The sequence below is a fragment of the Schistocerca americana genome, chromosome 4, assembly GCF_021461395.2.
Source record: "Schistocerca americana isolate TAMUIC-IGC-003095 chromosome 4, iqSchAmer2.1, whole genome shotgun sequence".
Taxonomy (NCBI): domain Eukaryota; kingdom Metazoa; phylum Arthropoda; class Insecta; order Orthoptera; family Acrididae; genus Schistocerca; species Schistocerca americana.
In genome coordinates this window covers 343,750,170-343,767,958 of record NC_060122.1, presented here as the reverse complement: position 1 = coordinate 343,767,958, position 17,789 = coordinate 343,750,170, and the positions used below count along the sequence as shown (strand labels likewise).

The window sequence follows — 17,789 nt, the reverse complement described above, 5'->3', positions numbered from 1 at the left end:
GTTAGGCCGTCTTCCGCTCACGCCCCAACATCGTGCAGCCCGCCTCCAGTGGTGTCGCAACAGGCGTGAATGGAGGGACGAATGGAGACGTGTCATCTTCAGCGATGAGAGGCGCTTCTGCCTTGGTGCCAATGATGGTCGTATGCGTGTTTGGCGCCGTGCAGGTGAGCGCCACAATCAGGACTGCATACGACCGAGGCACACAGGGCCAACACCCGGCATCATGGTGTGGGGAGCGATCTCCTACACTGGCCGTACACCACTGGTGATCGTCGAGGGGACACTGAATAGTGCACGGTACATCCAAACCGTCATCGAACCCATCGTTCTACCATTCCTAGACCGGCAAGGGAACTTGCTGTTCCAACAGGACAATGCACGTCCGCATGTATCCCGTGCCACCCAACATGCTCTAGAAGGTGTAAGTCAACTACCCTGGCCAGCAAGATCTCCGGATCTGTCCCCCATTGAGCATGTTTGGGACTGGATGAAGCGTCGACTCACGTGGTCTGCACGTCCAGCACGAACGCTGGTCCAACTGAGGCGCCAGGTGGAAATGGCATGGCAAGCCGTTCCACAGGACTACATCCAGCATCTCTATGATCGTCTCCATGGGAGAATAGCAGCCTGCATTGCTGCGAAAGGTGGATGTACACTGTACTAGTGCCGACATTGTGCATGCTCTGTTGCCTGTGTCTATGTGCCTGTGGTTCTGTCAGTGTGATCATGTGATGTATCTGACCTCAGGAATGTGTCAATAAAGTTTCCCCTTCCTGGGACAATGAATTCACGGTGTTCTTATTTCAATTTCCAGGAGTGTATAAACATTTTGCCATGTTTTCTTTCGTGTTTGCTGCTATCTCATTTAAATCCTGCCTGCCTAATAAACTACGAAACTAGAGTGAGACAACAGCAAACGCGGAAGAATATATGTATCGTGTCATGTTTATATTCGTATTAAGTGATACAGTCAGAAATGAAGCACGGCAACTGACTTGATTTTCAAATCTAATTCTAATTTCTGTGCAGAATTTGATGTACTAAAGGAGTGACCGCAAAGATTTTCAAACGAAGAAAAATTTTCGCCTAACTCTCGTTCAGAACATGTTCCATCATACGCAGTCTATTATTTGGTTCTTGTTGATCATTATCAAAGAAAGCAGCAGTGTCAGTAACAACAAATAGCAGTCTCTTGCCATTGTTTCACTAATGAGACGATTCCTCTCTCTTTTTTTTATTGTTAGCGGCAGTAGCGCGCACAAAAGCAAGCCATGCCGCGAGCGGCGACAGTCCATAAATACACACTATTAGAATGCGACAAACAATGCATGACACAGTACAGTAATGCATTTTCAGCTTAGAGTGACGTAAACACCTATAACAAAGAAAACGGCACTTATCAGATCGAAGCAAAATAAGCAATAGATTCAAACCAGATGAAGCACGTGAAAAAGGAAGGGTACCCGTATAAACACGGACGGAATGCCTGATGCATAGCAATGGCTACCTGGTAAAGCTTAACTGCTAAGCTTACGACTCGAACCAAACTGCTGTAGCTGTATCGTCATTCATTAGACCTAAATTGTGTCTCATATTACAATGGACCAACTTTGATTCGATTTGGAGGTGCGGCCTAAAACTTTTCTCTCCCCTTGAATTTCGAGTCTCAAATTTCAGGTGCGGCTTAGATTCGGGAAATTTTTTTCCCTTTATTTCGAGTCTCATTTTTCAGGTGCGGCTTAGATTCGAGTGCGGCTTAGATTCGAGTAAATACGGTACCTGTGAATTCACTCTAAATCAATCGGTAATAAAATTACTGATAGATCATCTGAGTAACTAAGTATAAGAATTCAGCTTTTAGGCTGTTTCTTTTTGGCTTGGAAATTTTATTTTGTGATAAATGTCACCAACATGTGTCCATTTTTTCCTCTCTCTTAAAGAATACTTAATTCTACTTATAAGGCCACAGAGTTACAGATGAAAGTACAAAGTTCATTTTGTATGTTCCTTTAATTCATCTTTATAAGCTTTTTGCAAGCATGCAGGCAAGTATGTTCTGTTTAACATGTTACAAAATGAAACAAAAAATAATTAAGAAAGTTAATGCAAAGCACTAACCTGTTACCCTAGAACTAGTTCATTGCTCCATCAGGCCTGGTGGTTGGTAAAGCACGTGGTTAGAAATTGAGAGATCATGGCATTGAGTCCTTGTTGGGCCACAGATTTTTCAGTTCGTTTTGTAACCTAGCCTTTAACGTAGCCTTCACCTTTCAGTGATATGAGAAATCACCAGAAATGACATATTGTCTGCATCCCATATTAAACTGTAGGTCTCCTTTCTCAGATTGGATACCTGTACTAGGTCAGGAATACAGCAGATGCTGAAACTGTGTCCAGTTGAAAGAACTCGCTCCAGGCCATTATGCCACATGAAATTATTATTATAATTTATTACTCCAAGTGGCAAACATCAGCTGAAAACATAATAAAATACATTTCACCAATAATGTGTAGTTACAGTTGCATGAAGTTTATCATACAATGATAAATACCAACCACCATCTTCAGCATTAGCTGCTTTTGATTTACAGTGGCTAATGACTTTGGTGTTCAACTTTACATGTTGAAGTTTGCCATCCTGTTTTGATGATGGTTATTCACGCAAACAGTAGTGCATTGTTCTTTCCATATTCCACTAGTATATCTTTCTGTATGCCCACTTTAGTAACATTCACATGAAAATGTAAACTTCTTTTTCTCTTACTCATTCATTTGTCTTCAATCCATGACCAGCATCAACACCATTCCAGCATACTGGTTTTGATAATTTTGTTTTTACCACAGTTAGTTTTTAGCCTTACTCTCACACTCGCTCTGTTGAGTTTTTCAATTATTTGTTGAATTTCTCTTGCACCCAAAGCAAACAAAATAATATCATCTACAAACTGATGACATTTCCACTAATGTGTATTTCTACTTCATCTCAGTTCATTGATTTTTTTTTTTTTTTTGTCAAACTGCTTTGTCACTCCTTAGTATATTCTCTCTTAATACATACTCCTTGAGTTGTTGATTAGTACAATTTTATTTGTAAGTTATATTTGAGCCCTTGTTTCTCTATTAACACTGGATTTATTTTGTTGGGTTAGTGATAAGATTTTTGTAAGTTTATAGATCTTAGTTAAAGTGGGAATTGGCAGACAGTCCCCTATACTGTATCCACTTCCCAAATTGTTTGCTTTTCTTCCATGTTTAAAGCCCAACACAGTTATAGACAATTTGTCTGAAATATTGTTAAATAATTTATAGTAATGACAAAGGACTATTTTGGGAATAGTTCCATATATTTTCTCTGTTTCTTTATTGTGAATATTAAATATTGTTGCAGTGTTCCTGATAATGAGTATCATCTCCTTACACTTACGCTCTTTGAATAATTTGGCTAGTTGCACATTCATTGCATGAACAATACATAGCTTTATAAAAATTTGAAAAAGTAGAAAGTATTTGTAGAGATTTTAGTGGCATGTGTCTTAGATGTGCTGACTAGGAATATATATAATCTTCACTGAATTATAGTCATGTCTAAATTATGTCATTCAAAGAAATATTTTGATTATGTCATGTATGAAATAAAATGAGACTTAAATTTATGTATATGTGTTGAACAGATTAAAAAATTGAACATCAAATTTAAAGTATTTCTTGAATATTTCTTGTTATTTTATTAATTTGGAATATTACTTTTTTTTTACACAGTCTTCAAAGAAAATTAGCTTAGAACTTTGATTGTATTCATATATTCCTATTGTTTCTCTACAGAAAAGTTGAAATTTAATCCACGGCCAGTCAATAAGAAACTTGAATTAGGTTCTGAGTCTCGCGTTTATTGCAAGGCACAGGGTTCAGATCCACCAGTTATAAAATGGTTTAAGGTGAGTACTTTCTTGGTGCACACACTTGTGCTCTTATATAAATGTAATTCATGTTTCATAGTGATTTATCTTGTTTAACCTAATGTCTTCATTTAAAGCAACATATAACTGTTCATACAAGGCCAGATATTAGCATAAGCCAACTTATATTGATGTTAGTATGCAGTGCACATATGTAATGAGTGATAATCTTTACCAAGTATCCACATTAACTTCAGATACAGAAAACAGATGAGAAGTTTTAGCTGTCTAAAATAGAAAAATCCTCCTGAACAATTTCAGTAATTCAGATGATATGTGATAACTTAAATTTGCAAATTTGCAAGGACTCTTTCATACACAGGTATTGTTGAAAATGCTAAGTAAAATACACATTTGCCATTTTCCACTTCCAATGTTCTTGTAGTATCTTGGGAACATATATATATGAATATAATAGAGGGAAACATTCCACGTGGGAAAAATATATCTAAAAACAAAGAAGATGTGACTTACCAAACGAAAGCACTGGCAGGTCGATGGACACACAAACAAACACAAACATACACACAAAATTCCAGCTTTCGCAACCACCAGTTGCTTCATCAGGAAAGAGGGAAGGAGAGGGAAAGACGAAAGGATGTGGGTTTTAAGGGAGAGGGTAAGGAGTCATTCCAATCCCGGGAGCAGAAAGACTTGCCTTAGGAGGAAAAAAGGACAGGTATACACTTGCATACACACACATATCCATCCGCAAATACAGACACAAGCAGACATTTGTAAAGGCAAAGAGTTGGCGCAGAGATGTCAGTCGAGGTGGAAGTACATAGGCAAAAATGTTGTTGAATGACAGGTGAGGTATGAGCGGCGGCAACTTGAGATTAGCGGAGGTTGAGGCCTGGCGGATAACGAGAAGAGAGGATATACTGAAGGGCAAGTTCCCATCTCCAGAGTTCTGACAGGTTGGTGTTAGTGGGAAGTATCCAGATAACCTGGACGGTGTATCACTGTGCCAAGATGTGCTGGCCGTGCACGAAGGCGTGTTTAGCCACAGGGTGATCCTCTTTACCAACAAACACTGTCTGCCTGTGTCCATTCATGTGAATGGACAGTTTGTTGCTGGTCATTCCCACATAGAAAGCTTCACAGTGTAGGCAGGTCAGTAGGTAAATCACGTGGGTGCTTTCACACGTGGCTCTGCCTTTGATCGTGTACACCTTCCGGGTTACAGGACTGGAGTAGATGGTGGTGGGAGGGTGCATGGGACAGGTTTTACACCGGGGACGGTTACAAGGGTAGGAGACAGAGGGTAGGGAAGGTGGTTTGGGGATTTCATAGGGATGAACTAAGAGGTTAGGAAGGTTAGGTGGACGGCGGAAAGACACTCTTGGTGGAGTGGGGAGGATTTCATGAAGGATGGATCTCATTTCAGGGCAGTATTTGAGGAAGTCGTATCCCTGCTGGAGAACCACATTCAGAATCTGATCCCGCCCCGGAAAGTATCCTGTCACAAGTGGGGCACTCTTGGGGTTCTTCTGTGGGAGGTTCTGGGTTTGAGGGGATGGGGAAGTGGCTCTGGTTATTTGCTTCTGTACCAGATCGGGAAGGTAGTTGCGGAATGCGAAAGCTGTTTTCAGGTTGTAGGTGTAATGGTTCAGGGCTTCCGGACTGGAGCAGATTCGTTTGCCACGAAGACCTAGGCTGTAGGGAAGGGACCGTTTGATGTGGAATGGGTGGCAGCTGTCATAATGGAGGTACTGTTGTTTGTTGGTGGGTTTGATGTGGACAGACGTGTGAAGTTGGCCATTGGACAAGTGGAGGTCAACGTCAAGGAAAGTGGCATGGGATTTGGAGTAGGACCAGGTGAATCTGATGGAACCAAAGGAGTTGAGGTTGGAGAGGAAATTCTGGAGTTCTTCTTCACTGTGGGTCCAGATCATGAAGATGTCATCAATAAATCTGTACCAAACTTTGGGTTGGCAGGCTTGGGTAACCAAGAAGGCTTCCTCTAAGCGATCCATAAATAGGTTGGCGTATGAGGGGGCCATCCTGGTACCCATGGCTGTTCCCTTTAGTTGTTGGTATGTCTGGCCTTCGAAAGTGAAGAAGTTGTGGGTCAGGATGAAGCTGGCTGAGGTAATGAAGAAAGAGGTTTTAGGTAGGGTGGCAGGTGATCGGCGTGAAAAGAAGTGCTCCAGCGAAGCGAGGTCCTGGACGTGCGGAATACTTGTGTATAGGGAAGTGGCATCAATGGTTACAAGGATGGTTTCTGGGGGTAACAGGTTGGGTAAGGATTCCAGGCGTTCGAGAAAGTGGTTGGTGTCTTTGATGAAGGATGGGAGACTGCATGTAATGGGTTGAAGGTGTTGATCTACGTAGGCAGAGATACGTTCTGTGGGGGCTTGGTAACCAGCTACAATGGGGCGACCCGGATGATTGGGTTTGTGAATTTTAGGTAGAAGGTAGGGGTGCGGGGTGTCGGTGGGGTCAGGAGGTTGATGGAGTCAGGTGAAAGGTTTTGCAGGGGGCCTAAGGTTCTGAGGATTCCTTGAAGCTCCACGTGGACATCAGGAATGGGATTACCTTGGCAAACTTTGTAAGTAGTGTTGTCTGAAAGCTGACGCAGTCCCTCAGCCACATACTCCGACGATCAAGTACCACGGTCGTGGAACCCTTGTCCGCTGGAAGAATGACGATGGGTCGGTCAGCCTTCAGATCACGGATAGCCTGGGCTTCAGCAGTGGTGATGTTGGGAATAGAATTAAGGTTTTTTTAAGAAGGATTGAGGGTAAGGCTGGAAGTCAGAAATTCCTGGAAGGTTTGGAGAGGGTGATTTTGAGGAAGAGGAGGTGGGTCCCGCTGTGATGGAGGCCGGAACTGTTCCAGGCAGGGTTCAATTTAGATAGTGTTTTGGGGAGTTGGATCATTAGGAGTAGGATTAGGATCATTTTTCTTCGTGGCAAAGTGATATTTCCAGCAGTTAGTACAAGTATAGGACAGTAAATCTTTGACGAGGGCAGTTTGGTTGAATCTGGGAGTGGGGCTGAAGGTGAGGCCTTTGGATAGGACAGAGGTTTCGGATTGGGAGAGAGGTTTGGAGGAAAGGTTAACTACTGAATTAGGGTGTTGTGGTTCCAGATTGTGTTGAGTCGAATTTTGAGGTTTTGGGGGGGAGTGGAGCAGGAAGTGGGAGATTGAGTAGATGGGAGAGACTGGGTCTGTGTGCAATGAGAGGAGGTTGAGGTTTGCTGGAAAGGTTGTGAAGGGTGAGTGAGTTGCCTTTCCGGAGGTGGGAAACCAGGAGATTGGATAGTTTTTTGAGGTGGAGGGTGGCATGCTGTTCTAATTTGCGGTTGGCCAGTGTGGATGTAGGAGAGGAAAGATTGAGGACTTTTATTAAGGATAGGAGTTGACGGGTGTGTTCATTGGCTGAGTTGATGTGTAGGTGAAGGATTAGGTGGGTGAGGGCAATGGATTGTTCAGTTTGGAACTGGTATAGGGACTGAAACTTCCTGGCAGATTAAAACTGTGTGCCCGACCGAGACTCGAACTCGGGACCTTTGCCTTTCGCGGGCAAGTGCTCTACCAACTGAGCTACCGAAGCACGACTCACGCCCGGTACTCACAGCTTTACTTCTGCCAGTACCTCGTCTCCTACCTTCCAAACTTTACAGAAGCTCTCCTGCGAACCTTGCAGAACTAGCACTCCTGAAAGAAAGGATATTGCGGAGACATGGCTTAGCCACAGCCTGGGGGATGTTTCCAGAATGAGATTTTCACTCTGCAGCGGAGTGTGCGCTGATATGAAACTTCCTGGCAGATTAAAACTGTGTGCCCGACCAAGACTCGAACTCGGGACCTTTGCCTTTCGCGGGCAAGTGCTCTACCAACTGAGCTACCGAAGCACGACTCACGCCCGGTACTCACAGCTTTACTTCTGCCAGTACCTCGTCTCCTACCTTCCAAACTTTACAGAAGCTCTCCTGCGAACCTTGCAGAACTAGCACTCCTGAAAGAAAGGATATTGCGGAGACATGGCTTAGCCACAGCCTGGGGGATGTTTCCAGAATGAGATTTTAACTCTGCAGCGGAGTGTGCGCTGATATGAAACTTCCTGGCAGATTAAAACTGTGTGCCCGACCGAGACTCGAACTCGGGACCTTTGCCTTTCGCGGGCAAGTGCTCTACCAACTGAGCTACCGAAGCACGACTCACGCCCGGTACTCACAGCTTTACTTCTGCCAGTACCTCGTCTCCTACCTTCCAAACTTTACAGAAGCTCTCCTGCGAACCTTGCAGAACTAGCACTCCTGAAAGAAAGGATATTGCGGAGACATGGCTTAGCCACAGCCTGGGGGATGTTTCCAGAATGAGATTTTCACTCTGCAGCGGAGTGTGCGCTGATATGAAACTTCCTGGCAGATTAAAACTGTGTGCCCGACCGAGACTCGAACTCGGGACCTTTGCCTTTCGCGGGCAAGTGCTCTACCAACTGAGCTACCGAAGCACGACTCACGCCCGGTACTCACAGCTTTACTTCTGCCAGTACCTCGTCTCCTACCTTCCAAACTTTACAGAAGCTCTCCTGCGAACCTTGCAGAACTAGCACTCCTGAAAGAAAGGATATTGCGGAGACATGGCTTAGCCACAGCCTGGGGGATGTTTCCAGAATGAGATTTTCACTCTGCAGCGGAGTGTGCGCTGATATGAAACTTCGTGGCAGATTAAAACTGTGTGCCCGACCGAGACTCGAACTCGGGACCTTTGCCTTGCTTCGGTAGCTCAGTTGGTAGAGCACTTGCCCGCGAAAGGCAAAGGTCCCGAGTTCGAGTCTCGGTCGGGCACACAGTTTTAATCTGCCAGGAAGTTTCATATCAGCGCACACTCCGCTGCAGAGTGAAAATCTCATTCTGGAAACATCCCCCAGTCTGTGGCTAAGCCATGTCTCCGCAATATCCTTTCTTTCAGGAGTGCTAGTTCTGCAAGGTTCGCAGGAGAGCTTCTGTAAAGTTTGGAAGGTAGGAGACGAGGTACTGGCAGAAGTAAAGCTGTGAGTACCGGGCGTGAGTCGTGCTTCGGTAGCTCAGTTGGTAGAGCACTTGCCCGCGAAAGGCAAAGGTCCCGAGTTCGAGTCTCGGTCGGGCACACAGTTTTAATCTGCCAGGAAGTTTCATATCAGCGCACACTCCGCTGCAGAGTGAAAATCTCATTCTGGAAACATCCCCCAGGCTGTGGCTAAGCCATGTCTCCGCAATATCCTTTCTTTCAGGAGTGCTAGTTCTGCAAGGTTCGCAGGAGAGCTTCTGTAAAGTTTGGAAGGTAGGAGACGAGGTACTGGCAGAAGTAAAGCTGTGAGTACCGGGCGTGAGTCGTGCTTCGGTAGCTCAGTTGGTAGAGCACTTGCCCGCGAAAGGCAAAGGTCCCGAGTTCGAGTCTCGGTCGGGCACACAGTTTTAATCTGCCAGGAAGTTTCATATCAGCGCACACTCCGCTGCAGAGTGAAAATCTCATTCTGGAAACATCCCCCAGGCTGTGGCTAAGCCATGTCTCCGCAATATCCTTTCTTTCAGGAGTGCTAGTTCTGCAAGGTTCGCAGGAGAGCTTCTGTAAAGTTTGGAAGGTAGGAGACGAGGTACTGGCAGAAGTAAAGCTGTGAGTACCGGGCGTGAGTCGTGCTTCGGTAGCTCAGTTGGTAGAGCACTTGCCCGCGAAAGGCAAAGGTCCCGAGTTCGAGTCTCGGTCGGGCACACAGTTTTAATCTGCCAGGAAGTTTCATATCAGCGCACACTCCGCTGCAGAGTGAAAATCTCATTCTGGAAACATCCCCCAGGCTGTGGCTAAGCCATGTCTCCGCAATATCCTTTCTTTCAGGAGTGCTAGTTCTGCAAGGTTCGCAGGAGAGCTTCTGTAAAGTTTGGAAGGTAGGAGACGAGGTACTGGCAGAAGTAAAGCTGTGAGTACCGGGCGTGAGTCGTGCTTCGGTAGCTCAGTTGGTAGAGCACTTGCCCGCGAAAGGCAAAGGTCCCGAGTTCGAGTCTCGGTCGGGCACACAGTTTTAATCTGCCAGGAAGTTTCATATCAGCGCACACTCCGCTGCAGAGTGAAAATCTCATTCTGGAAACATCCCCCAGTCTGTGGCTAAGCCATGTCTCCGCAATATCCTTTCTTTCAGGAGTGCTAGTTCTGCAAGGTTCGCAGGAGAGCTTCTGTAAAGTTTGGAAGGTAGGAGACGAGGTACTGGCAGAAGTAAAGCTGTGAGTACCGGGCGTGAGTCGTGCTTCGGTAGCTCTGTTGGTAGAGCACTTGCCCGCGAAAGGCAAAGGTCCCGAGTTCGAGTCTCGGTCGGGCACACAGTTTTAATCTGCCAGGAAGTTTCATATCAGCGCACACTCCACTGCAGAGTGAAAATCTCATTCTGGAAACATCCCCCAGGCTGTGGCTAAGCCATGTCTCCGCAATATCCTTTCTTTCAGGAGTGCTAGTTCTGCAAGGTTCGCAGGAGAGCTTCTGTAAAGTTTGGAAGGTAGGAGACGAGGTACTGGCAGAAGTAAAGCTGTGAGTACCGGGCGTGAGTCGTGCTTCGGTAGCTCAGTTGGTAGAGCACTTGCCCGCGAAAGGCAAAGGTCCCGAGTTCGAGTCTCGGTCGGGCACACAGTTTTAATCTGCCAGGAAGTTTCATATCAGCGCACACTCCGCTGCAGAGTGAAAATCTCATTCTGGAAACATCCCCCAGGCTGTGGCTAAGCCATGTCTCCGCAATATCCTTTCTTTCAGGAGTGCTAGTTCTGCAAGGTTCGCAGGAGAGCTTCTGTAAAGTTTGGAAGGTAGGAGACGAGGTACTGGCAGAAGTAAAGCTGTGAGTACCGGGTGTGAGTCGTGCTTCGGTAGCTCAGTTGGTAGAGCACTTGCCCGCGAAAGGCAAAGGTCCCGAGTTCGAGTCTCGGTCGGGCACACAGTTTTAATCTGCCAGGAAGTTTCATATCAGCGCACACTCCGCTGCAGAGTGAAAATCTCATTCTGGTATAGGGACTGATGGAAAGAAGGGTTACAGCCAGAGATGGGAACTTTAAGTGTGAGGCCTTTGGGGGTAATGCCAAATGTCAGACAGGCCTGGGAAAATAAAATATGGGAGCGTAATCTGGCTAGGGCGAAGGCATGTTTGCGGATGGAATGTAAATAAAACTTAATGGGGTCGTTGTGGGGATGTTGTGATGGTGACATGGTATTAGAAGGTGGAAAGTGTGACATGAGGCTGAAATGAAAATGAAAATAAAAATATATGGGGAGAGATAAAGGTGAACTGCAAAGCACCTGGAGATCTGGTGTGAAAAAAGGCGAAAAAGTGTTGGTAAAAGCAGAGCTATGTTGATCCTGTGGTGGACTTGGGTTGGTAAACAACGATGTGCACAAAGGTTTGGCGGTTGTGTTGCCTCCAAAACACGTTAAAGGGTGGAGAAATTCGGGAAAATTTCGAAAAAACTGCGTGCAAATGTATAAAAAGGAATGGTTTTGTGGTGGCAGATTATGAAAATGATGCTAACAATTGTCTGACGAAGAAATAATGATGTTAAAACCTGTGGGAAGCCGCTAAAAATGATCAGTGATGTGGGAAAAATGGAAATGGACATAAAGCAAAAGTTATTAGAACTAGCCGAAACGGTTGTTTAATAGGTGAAAGGAACTGTTTGTGAACTGGAAACGGTGGATTTTATAGCAGCGGTAGTATTGAAAGCGGAAAAAAAATTTTTTTTTGGTTATAGTTTGGAAGTGGGTTGTGTATTATTGAGTATATATAGGCGGGATAAATTTGTATGGTAGATTACGGTAAAAAGGAGAAGGTGAATACAAATTGATACTACTTGCAAACACAGAAAGAGAAAATAAGATGATAGGAAAGATTTCGAAATGCAACACTGACAATAACAAACGTAATTGTTGGGTTCAAATTAATGATATGAATATAATAGAGGGAAACATTCCACGTGGGAAAAATATATCTAAAAACAAAGAAGATGTGACTTACCAAACGAAAGCACTGGCAGGTCGATAGACACACAAACATACACACAAAATTCCAGCTTTCGCAACCAACGGTTGCTTCATCAGGAAAGAGGGAAGGAGAGGGAAAGACGAAAGGATGTGGGTTTTAAGGGAGAGGATAAGGAGTCATTCCAATCCCGGGAGTGGAAAGACTTACCTTAGGGGGAAAACAGGACAGGTATACACTCGCATACATACACATATCCATCTGCACATACACAGACACAAGCAGACATTTGTAAAGGCAAAGAGTTTAGGCAGAGATGTCAGTCGAGGCGGAAGTACATAGGCAAAGATGTTGAATGACAGGTGGGGAATGAGCGGCGGTAACTTGAAATTAGCGGAGGTTGAGGCCTGGCGGGTAACGAGAAGAGAGGATATACTGAAGGGCAAGTTCCCATCTCCGGAGTTCTGACAGGTTGGTGTTAGCTGGGAGTATTCAGATAACCTGGACGGTGTAACACTGTGCCAAGATGTGCTGGCCGTGCACCAAGGCATGTTTAGCCACAGGGTGATCCTCTTTACCAACAAACACTGTCTGCCTGTGTCCATTCATGCGAATGGACAGTTTGTTGCTGGTCATTCCCACATAGAAAGCTTCACAGTGTAGGCAGGTCAGTAGGTAAATCACGTGGGCCCTTTCACACGTGACTCTGCCTTTGATCGTGTTTCACATGGAATAAGTCATATGTATCATTGCAACACTTTTATTTTTGTAAAATTGATCTCTATAAGAATATATTTTGGGCCTACTTAGATCAACACCTTCAACCCATTACATGCAGTCTCCCATCCTTCATCAAAGACACCAACCACTTTCTCGAATGCCTGGAATCCTTACCCAACCTGTTACCCCCAGAAACAATCCTTGTAACCATTGATGCCACTTCCCTATACACAAGTATTCCACACGTCCAGGACCTCACTTCGCTGGAGCACTTCTTTTCACGCCGATCACCTGCCACCCTACCTAAAACCTCTTTCTTCATTACCTCAGCCAGCTTCATCCTGACCCACAACTTCTTCACTTTCGAAGGTCAGACATACCAACAACTAAAGGGAACAGCCATGGGTACCAGTATGGCCCCTCGTATGCCAACCTATTTATGGGTCGCTGAGAGGAAGCCTTCTTGGTTACCCAAGCCTGCCAACCCAAAGTTTGGTACAGATTTATTGATGACATCTTCATGATCTGGACCCACAGTGAAGAAGAACTCCAGAATTTCCTCTCCAACCTCAACTCCTATGGTTCCATCAGATTCACCTGGTCCTACTCCAAATCCCATGCCACTTTCCTTGATGTTGACCTCCACTTGTCGAATGGCCAGCTTCACACGTCTGTCCACATCAAACCCACCAACAAACAACAGTACCTCCATTATGACAGCTGCCACCCTTTCCACATCAAACGGTACCTTCCCTACAGCCTAGGTCTTCATGGCAAACGAATCTACTCCAGTCCGGAATCCCTGAACCATTACACCAACAACCTGGAAAAAGCTTTCGCATCCCGCAACTACCCTCCCGACCTGGTACAGAAGCAAATAACCAGAGCCACTTCCTCATCCCCTCAAACCTAGAACATCCACAGAAGAACCCCAAGAGTGCCCCACTTGTGACAGGATACTTACCGGGACTGGATCAGATTCTGAATGTGGCTCTCCTAAAATGAGATCCATCCTTCATGAAATCCTCCCCACTCCACCAAGAGTGTCTTTCCACCGTCCACCTAACCTTCCTAACCTCTTAGTTCATCCCTATGAAATCCCCAAACCACCTTCCCTACCCTCTGTCTCCTACCCTTGTAACCACCCCCGGTGTAAAACCTGTCCCATGCACCCTCCCACCACCACCTACTCCAGTCCTGTAACCCGGAAGGTGTACACGATCAAAGGCAGAGCCACGTGTGAAAGCATCCACGTGATTTACCAACTGACCTGCCTACACAGTGACGCATTCTATGTGGGAATGACCAGCAACAATCTGTCCATTTGCATGAATGGACACAGGCAGACAGTGTTTGTTGGTAATGAGGATCACCCTGTGGCTAAACATGTCTTGGTGCACGGCCAGCACATCTTGGAACAGTGTTACACCGTCCGGGTTATCTGGATACTTCCCACTAACACCAACCTATCCGAACTCCGGAGATGGGAACTTGCTCTTCAATATATCCTCTCATCCCGTTATCCACCAGGCCTCAATCTCCGCTAATTTCAAGTTGCCGCCACTCATACCTCACCTGTCATTCAACAACATCTTTGCCTCTGCACTTCCGCCTCGACTGACATCTCTGCCCAAACTCTTTGTCTTTAAATATGTCTGCTTGTGTCTGTATATGTGTGGATGGATATGTGTGTGTGCGCGAGTGTATACCCGTCCTTTTTTCCCCCTAAGGTAAGTCTTTCCGCTCCTGGGATTGGAATGACTCCTTACCCTCTCCCTTAAAACCCACATCCTTTCGTCTTTCCCTCTCCTTCCCTCTTACCTGATGAGGCAACAGTTTGTTGCGAAAGCTTGAATTTTGTGTGTATGTTTGCGTTTGTTTGTGTGTCTGTTCACCTGCCAGCACTTTCATTTGCTAAGTCACATCATCTTTGTTTTTTATATATATATATATATATATATATATATATATATATATATATATATATATATATATATATATATATATACCAGCACTTTCATTCGGTAAGTCACCTCATCTTTGTTTTTGTGTGTGTATTATATATATATATATATATATATATATATATATATATATATATATATATATATATATAATAGAGGGAAACATTCCACGTGGGAAAAATATGTCTAAAAAGAAAGATGATGAAACTTACCAAACAAAAGCGCTGGCAGGTCGATAGACACACAAACAACCACAAACATACACACAAAATTCTAGCTTTCGCAACCAATGGTTGCCTCGTCAGGAAAGAGGGAAGGAGAAGGAAAGACAAAAGGATATGGGTTTTAAGGGAGAGGGTAAGGAGTCATTCCAATCCCGGGAGCGGAAAGACTTACCTTAGGGGGAAAAAAGGACAGGTATACACTCGCACACACACACATATCCATCCACACATACACAGACACAAGCAGACAGTCTGCTTGTGTCTGTGTATGTGTGGATGGATATGTGTGTGTGTGCGAGTGTATACCTGTCCTTTTTTCCCCCTAAGGTAAGTCTTTCCGCTCCCGGGATTGGAATGACTCCTTACCCTCTCCCTTAAAACCCATATCCTTTTGTCTTTCCTTCTCCTTCCCTCTTTCCTGACGAGGCAACCATTGGTTGCGAAAGCTAGAATTTTGTGTGTATGTTTGTGGTTGTTTGTGTGTCTATCGACCTGCCAGCGCTTTTGTTTGGTAAGTTTCATCATCTTTCTTTTTAGACATATATATATATATATATATATATATATATATATATATATATATATATATATATCCACGTAGCAGTTTTATTTGTATGTGTATCAAAACATCTTTTTATTTTTTTCGTTTCCATCAGATAAAAAGATGTTTCCATATATTTGTATACTGCCTGACAAGAAAAATGAAGCACCAAGAAGACATTTCCTGATGTCAGTGTAACTTTGTAGATGTACAAACCATTGGCGTGTGTGAAAATAATCAGAATTACAATCCTCTCTGCAGCTAGAATGGCCACCAGAATGTATTAGAGTTGTTCATTTGCTGGGTATGATAAACACTGAGGTGCCAAAAGTCATGGGATACCTGCTAATGTAGCTTTGGACCTCCTTTTGCCCATCACAGTGTAACAAGTCAACATGGTATGGACTCAATAAGTCGTTGGAAGTCCCTTGCAGAATTACTGATCCATGCTGCCTCTATAGCTGTCCATAATTATGAAAGTGTTGCCAAGCAGGATTTCGTGCATGAACTGATCTCTGATTACATTCCATAAATGTTTCACATGATTCATGTTGGGAAATCTGGATGGACAGATCATTGGCTCGCGTTGTCTAGAATGTTCTTCAGACTAATCGTGAGCAGTTGTGGAATGGTAACATGATGTATTTCATCCATTAAAGTTCCATTGTTGTCTGGAAACATGAAGGCTTTGAAGGACTGCAAATGGTCTACAAGAGGCCGAACAGACCGGAGGAAACACTCCATTCCAAGTGAACACAGCACACGCTGTAATGGAGCCACCACCAGCTTGCACAATGCCTTGTTGACAAGTTGGGTCCTTGGCTTTGTGTTGTGTGCACCACACTCAAACCCTACCACCAGCTCTTACCAATTGAAATCAGGGCTCATCTGACCAAGTCATGGTTTTCCAGTCATCTAGAGTCCAACCAATATGGTCACAGACCCAGGAGAGATGCTGCAGATGATGTGGTGCTGTTAGCAAAGGCACTCACATTGATTGTCTGCTGCCATAGCCCATTAATATTAAATTTCACCACACAGATTCATTTGTTGTATGTTCCACATTGATATCTGTGGTTGTTTCACACGTTGTTGCTTGTCTGTTAGCACTGACAATTCTGTGCAAATGCTGCTGCCTTCATTGTTAAGTAAAGGTTGTCAGCCATTGTGTTGTGTGTGGTGAGATGTTATGCATGAAATTTTGTATTCTTGGCACACTCTTGACACTGTGGATCTTGAAACATTGAATTCTCTAATGATTTCCAAAATGGAATGTCCCATGCATCTAGCTCTAACTACCATTTAGCTACTAGTTCCCATCACGCAGCCATAACCACAATGGAAAACTTTTAACATGAATGACCTGATTGCAAATGACAGCTCTGCCAGTGCACTGCCCTTTTCTAGATGTGTGCGCTATACTACTGCCATCTATTTACGTGCATATTGCTATCCCATGGCTTTTATCACCTCAGTGCATAAGGGGCGTGAACAGTGCCACATGTAGACATCACTGTGAATGGAATGAAGATGTCACACCTGGAGAGAGGAGATGCACAGCGGGGCTGCTCCTTTTGTCTGCTCTGGGGAGTCATTGGGTATGATTTCAAGACACAGCTGACAGTGATTGAGGAAACTTTGATGGCAGAACGGTGTGTCACAGGTATGTCACGGATGTCTGACACTTCTGTGGTCAAGAAGATCCTCAAATATGTCCACGATGGAACATGTATTGTGCCAGCTTGGACATCAACTCTGCACCAATGCCAGTATCCAGGTTGTCAAGGACCACTTACAACAGCTGTGGCCAGCTTGACCAGAATTTACATCTCAGAGTCCAGATATTCTGACAAATTATGGAAGGAGTGTCACTCTTTTTATTGCATAATTTTATAAAGTGGGAGATATTTTATAAGATAGCACTAAACAAAGACAAGGAAACCATGACGTGATATTGGCAAGCCCTTTGATTTTATATCATGAAATTCTACCAGACAAATTTGAAAATTATGGTTTTAAAGGCATGGATAGAGTGATGTATCAACAACAGAAAACAGAGGGTCACATTAACAAATGATACTACAGGAATGGAACTAAATTTAGAGTGGGGATTAGTATATTAAAATGCTAGCTTACTATCACTCAGTACTGTCCTGTGGTATAATCTTTGGGGTACTGCAGGTAATGTCAGAAAATATTCATTCTACAGACACATGCAGTAAGAACATTATACTGCTTCAGTCACTTTTACTTTAAACATCACTGAATGTTTCAATGGTCATGCAATCATCATCAAGGTGTACATTGAAGTGTTTACATCTTAATCTTCCTGACAGTAATTCCATGGCCAGTGAAATGTGATGAAGTGTAAATTGATGATTTTTTAAAATATATATTATCTAATCCATCACAGAACTTGACAAACAGTTTGTTATGGAC

The 17,789-nt window shown here is 44.2% G+C and overlaps 1 protein-coding gene across 1 annotated transcript in view; it reads left to right on the top strand.

The window, feature by feature from the left end:
* LOC124613473 (inactive tyrosine-protein kinase 7-like) overlaps positions 1-17,789 on the top strand; it is a 135,360-nt gene that overhangs the window by 80,580 nt on the left and 36,991 nt on the right. Inside the window, exon 8 of the mRNA XM_047142180.1 lies at positions 3,823-3,935. Within this exon, the coding sequence (XP_046998136.1) occupies positions 3,823-3,935 (113 nt within the window). The remainder of the gene's footprint in view (positions 1-3,822; positions 3,936-17,789) is intronic.